The 5922-nt window shown below is 37.1% G+C and overlaps 1 protein-coding gene across 1 annotated transcript; it reads left to right on the top strand.

The window, feature by feature from the left end:
- The first annotated feature begins 310 nt into the window (after nucleotides 1-310).
- LOC143035679 (facilitated trehalose transporter Tret1-like) lies at nucleotides 311-5802 on the top strand. Its single transcript, XM_076202544.1, has 3 exons — nucleotides 311-484; nucleotides 1424-1562; nucleotides 4580-5802. The coding sequence occupies exons 1-3, from the start codon at nucleotides 311-313 to the stop codon at nucleotides 5800-5802; spliced, it is 1536 nt and encodes a 511-aa protein (XP_076058659.1).
- The last annotated feature ends 120 nt before the right edge of the window (nucleotides 5803-5922 follow it).

The following is a 5922-nucleotide window of genomic DNA, read 5'->3' as shown; positions in this document are numbered from 1 at the left end:
CTGTCTACAATTCTTCAAAGAACTACTAACCCAGCTTCATAGGTTACTTCTTATTCCATATGTAGCGAGTTTAGAAAGTAGTCTTTTGTGTGGTACAGTATATTTTTCTTAAAAGCGCTTCTATACATGAACGAACATTCTTCTTTTTCGCTTATATTGTGCCCAATGACAACCTCCCCATCTTTTTCTTTCTTAGATCTCAACTGAAACCACGGGAAAGGAATTTGTGGAACGTCTAGTGTATTCTAGATAAGACATATCGTTAGGTTTTATTTTGAAGATTCCAGAAATCAAATCTACTGTAGAGTCCATGGCTATGCCTAATGATTTTAGAGAAATACCAATATGTGTATTATCGAACGGCAGCATGAAAACTACTATCGACACAAGAAACGAAACACAGTACCATTCGGACACTTCGGTTTCAAAAGGAGCAAACATCGATGACTTGTCAACTGTGCAGCGTCCTCAATTGTTCATACAGGTAAAGAAATCTGTGATTTATAGAACTCGATGACTCGAATACTTTCCATTAAGTCTAGTCCGTAGCATGTGTGTAGAGGCAATATGCCTCACGAAAATTAATTTGGCTCATCATCTTTTTTTTTAAGTAATATAATTCAATATTGAATGCTATTCTTTTGTTGAGACATTAAAGAAATTTAAAGAAGGTAGATAAAGAAGACACGGATCTTGGTCCGACTTTATACCTGACCAGTCTTGCTTCCTCAGAGGGAGCTCAGAGTGAAACCGGTAATTCCTATTCACCTTCCTCAATACTCACATATTTTTCTGTTATTTCTCCTTGTTTCTTAGTCTTAGTCTAGTCATATATATCATCTAGATGTTTTCTTTATCTGAGTTTATATTGTGATAATTTCATTTGTGTTGTCTGTTAGTGTTTGTTTATTGTCTTATGATTTGTTTGAGGAAAGTATGCTGTGGTGCATTAATGTTATGAATACACCTTTGTGCTTTTTGTTGTCTTCCTTAACCATTGTTTATTTCTTAAAGGCGATAATACAAATGAGTACAACACTTAGTTAGATTAGGTCGTATGAAATAGAGAAGGCCTCTTGTGTTTTTTTTTCTTGTATTCCTATTACTCAATTCCTTCCAAGGATTCCCTGTTTTTTACTCTTTATCTTAATGATATTGTTCCTGCACCAGAGTGTCAGCCTTAGATATTTCAATAAGAAAGGTTTATTACAAAGAAGTAATAAGTAAAAAGATCAAGAGATACGGAAGAATCTAGCTCTAAAATTCGTGAGATTATATTTTGAATATCATAGAGTATAAAATATGCTTTAACTTGTTCTGCAATTTCGAGCTAGATGTAGTAATAATTTGCTGTTTATTGACTTACTGAAACAAGACGCATCATATTCGAATATCCATAAACTAAAAGTTTCTTTTCTTTCAGGTTTGTGGATGTCTGGTAGCATCTCTATCGCAGGTGGGAGTCGCATGCATTTTTACGTTTTCAGGAGTTACAATACCTGAGTTGACATCCAGCAACAACACCGATCTCTTCTTGGATAAGTCATCCACTGCCCTCTTCGGTAAGGCCAAATATTATAGGTATATTAAACATACTTAATATCATAGGTATGATTAATCAAGTTTCATTTTTGTACTCTTCGTTATTCTCATGTAAAAGGTAGTTGTTTGTTGTTTACATTTTGTAGGTGTTGATAAAACATATACTGAATCTGGCCTGTTGATAAGACTTGATAACAAATGACCGAAATATGAAAAGGTAGATATTACTTCCACCCCTTTTCGCCACTTAGGGCACTTTTGTCCACAATCATCCAACTTTGTCAAGTTCTAGACTGTTAGTTTCTTTGACTTATAACCTTTCCACTGATAGTGTTCTTTTCACAATTCACAATATTTTCTGTCTTGGAGAATTAAATTTTAGAAATCTGCTGTATCTTTCTTCAGTTAATTCTTATACAGCGAGTGCACGTATGTAAGATCCTACGTGAGCTTTGCAATGATGAAGTGGTTTCGTTATTCCAATGATTTTTAACTTTATATTTAAGATCCTCCCCAAAGGGAGGAAATCGGGAACCAATTAATTTTTTTCCTCGTCCACCCTTTCACCAATCTGATTCGTTGTTAAAAAGTCTATATGGCAATATTATTTACTTAAATAATCTCAAGTCTCTGCATATCTCACTTAGGCTACAAGGAATGCCATATCAACAATTCAATCCAGCCTCCGGCCATTTTTTATCAAGAAGGCGGAAAGCGGACTTATGCAACCCGCTCGCATTCTATATTGTTTTATCATACACATATTTCATAAACACTTAACAACATAGAATGTAATAACAGTTTTCAACCCCACTTTCTAACTTCTTTTCTACCAGCCTCATACAATTGATTCAAGGGTCTGCTTCATAGGGCAAGAAACAGGACAAAGACATCGGAAATAATATGCACTGTATCCAAAGAATATTTCCATGGAATTGATTACTTTCATTTCGTGATTAAATAACTTCTAGCACTAATTAGATCTACTTTTTTCCTTGTTTGAAAATATTTCTCACTATGATATTAATTTTAATTAATGAATTATCGGAAAATCAAGATAGCAACGTTAATGAATTCTAAATCAGTTAAATTGATACTTACATAAGAATGAAGGAGACTGCAAGAGACCATAAGGCCTACACTAGGCAGCTCCGTATCCATCACCACCTGTCATCCCCATCCATAAAGTTGTTTAATCGTTTTTTAAAACAACTGATAGTTCCATTCGTCGACCACCCTATTAGTAAACCAATTCCTGCCTATTTCCTTCTTAAATCTAAATTTGTCCAGTTTATGACCATTACTGCGAGTCCTGCCCTGTTATTTCAAAATGATGACCTTGTTTTCATCACCCTTGTTAAAGCCTTTGATCCACTTGAACACCTCTATTAGATCACCCCGCACTCTGCGTATTTCCAGAGAGTGTAAGTTAAGGAGCCTAAGCCTCTCTTCGTAAGGCAAATTTCTGAGTCCATATATAATTTTGGTCATTCTTCTCTGTACTGATTCTAGTGAATTGATGTCCATTCTGTAGGACGGAGACCAAAACTGTACCTCATAGTCAAGGATGGGTCTAATTATCGCTAGAGTTTAATAATTACCTCTGCACTACTATTCATTACCGTCCTAGCAATGAAACCTAATGCTCTGTTAGCTTTATTCCTAGCGCTAATGCACTGTTTCCTGATTTTAAGGTCCTAACTCACAGGAACTCCCAAGTTATCTGAGCTGTATCTATTTTCGGAGTTGTGTAGCCCTACGTTTAGCACGCTACACTCAGAGATGTTGAAATTCATTTACCATTTCACCGACCATATGTACAATTTGTTAAAATCATCCTGCAGAATCTCTGCATCGTCTCCCGACCTAATTAGGCGTCCTATTTTAGTGTCGTCCGCAAACTTACTAACATCACTATTTATCCCATCGTCTAAGTCGTTTATGTACATAATGAACAACAAGGGACCCAAAACCGAGCCCTGGGGGACCCCACTAGTAACATTGCCCCACCTAGATTTTACTCCATTTATGGTGACCCGCTATTTTCTATTACTAATCCAAGCTCCAATCCATTCTAACACTTTTCCTCCTATGCCATGGGCTTTGATTTTATTTAGTAGTCTTTGGTGTGGCACCTTTTTCACAGCAGTCAATTTCACTTCTTCTTTCTTGCTCTAAATATATTTATCTTATTTTCCCTCTGAAACAAAAGATAATCAGTGACCTTTCTGTACAACAAGGTATGTCCCAGGTCAGGTTAGGTTAGGTAGGCTAAATTAAGTTAGGTTAGTTTAGATTAATTGAGGATATTTTAGGTTATATTAAGATACCTTAACTTGGATTGAATTAGTTTAGTTTGATTTAGCTTAGGTCAGGTTAAGTTAGGATGTCAACTTGGATTAGGTGAGATTAACTTAGGTTAGATTAAGTTCAATACTGTTTAGAACACCACAAAGTGTTTTGAACATGACAAAAATTGCAAACTCCTAGTCGTGACATATACATTTTATAAACCTATGAAATAAGTGAAGCGAGTACTTGGTATTGGAAACAATTTCCCTAGAAGATATAGCTCTCTTAGTTGCAAGGTAGAGGAATGTAAAACTAATCACCATCCCTTATATATGTTTGAAATTAAAGTTGGGCTTGGGTATCAATAAACCAGAAATATATTCTTCAGACTTGCTAGATTTTGAAAAAAAAAATGGCTACAATAATTCACTCTGCAGAATCTGTGGTGACATAACTCAAAATAACAAAACTCAAATGCAAGGAGGACCAGTGGCAATGAAAGTTATCTCTACCACTTCGACTGCAGATAAATTTAGTTAGAGAGTTTGATGAGAATATAATTGGTGACACTAATCGCTTACTGAAATTTTAGTTACTGTTGCATCTCTATGTGATATATGAAACTTTCTATCAGAATGAATGCTCTCCCATTCTACCAGTCTGAAGGTGTAATACGCAGATAAGTGCTATAATATTTCAGGATATGATGAAATATTAGTTCTCTAGTAATGTCTTACTTTTTCAGGAAGTCTTCCAAACATGGGTGCCATTTTTGGCTCTCTGCTGACGGGTGCCCTGACTGTGTCTGTGGGACAACGCGTCATACTTCTCCTCGTACTTCCCTTCACCCTCCTCTGTTGGTTGGGTATAGCCTTCGCCAACTCCGTCCCTCTTCTCCTAGGGGCCAGATTCCTTCTAGGTTTGACTGCAGGCACGTTGAAGCATACTCCTTACATCTATGTCGTCGAGATTTCGCATGAGATGTACAGAGGAAATCTAAGTGGAATAATCGATGTCATGCGTGGATTAGGTATGATATTTTCTTATTCTATCGGGTCACTGAGCCTAACGTGGCGCCAAATGGCTCTGGTGTTTGGATTCACGACTACTATACCTCAGTTCATTGGTCTCCTTTTTTTTCACGATTCTCCACGATGGTTAGCTAGTAAAGGTTACTTGGAAAAGTCTTCCAAAGCTCTCCAATTTTTCAGAGGTCATCAGTACAATATCGATAAAGAATTTGGAGATATAACCATTAAAGCCAAGGAATCGTTGTGTTTCAAAAGCAATGCGTTTTCCCAAATCAAACATCTTGCAGACCCAAGTATTAGAAAGAGATTTGCAATTATTTGCTTAATGATACTACTGAGGGTAATGGGTGGAAGCAATATTCTCCTCTCCTACACAGCAACTATATTTAATGAAACCAACTCCTGCAGTAATCCTCATATTTGTTCTATTTTGGTGGGTGTAGGAAGAACAGTAGGGGCGATCTTCTTCTTTCTTTCTAGCGACTACATTGGTCGTCGACCGGGTTTTATTTTTTCTTCACTTGTGTGCTCTGTATCCATGTATACACTCGGACTATATTTCTATATTAGTGTATACTATGAGGGAGAACTTGTGACTTCATTGTCTTGGCTTCCTCTGGTTTCTGTATTAATATTTTCATGCTCTGTTTCCACGGTGGTAGCAATTCAATCCTTGATTTCGTGCGAAATCCTGCCACTCTCTTTTCGGCTAATGGGCAATGGGATGATAAGCACTATCTACTATACTCTTTCGTTTACGGTGGTTGAGACTTTCCTTCCTTTGAAAAGCGCTTTAGGTTTCTATGGCGTATTCTGGCTCTACAGCTTCTTCTTAGCGTTATCCTCATACGTTCCTCTCGCTTTCCTTCCGGAAACAAAAGGTAAAACCCTTGAGGAGATCGAAGATGCATATAAGAATGTGGAAGACAAAAAATGATCTGGCATTTATAGCCCTGTTTTGCAAATTTGCGGCAGACGATTTGCGCCTCGTAGCACTGTGTCTGATCCACGCAGTGGGGGAAGGGATGGGGGCAAGCAAACCTTTATCCCTGCAGTG

This window comes from Oratosquilla oratoria, chromosome 19 (assembly GCF_046742065.1).
Source record: "Oratosquilla oratoria isolate Oo_2021 chromosome 19, ASM4674206v1, whole genome shotgun sequence".
In the NCBI taxonomy this organism is placed as follows: domain Eukaryota; kingdom Metazoa; phylum Arthropoda; class Malacostraca; order Stomatopoda; family Squillidae; genus Oratosquilla; species Oratosquilla oratoria.
Note: the sequence above shows the minus strand (reverse complement) of the source record. Positions and strands in the feature narration are given on the sequence as shown.

Excerpts from the sequence above, each read along its gene's own strand:
- LOC143035679 (XM_076202544.1), top strand. The coding sequence starts at position 311 with ATGGCTATGCCTAATGATTTTAGAGAAATACCAATATGTGTATTATCG. Across the intron at positions 485-1,423 it reads GTCCTCAATTGTTCATACAG|GTTTGTGGATGTCTGGTAGC; the intron begins GTAAAGAAATCT and ends CTTTTCTTTCAG. Across the intron at positions 1,563-4,579 it reads GTCATCCACTGCCCTCTTCG|GAAGTCTTCCAAACATGGGT; the intron begins GTAAGGCCAAAT and ends TTACTTTTTCAG.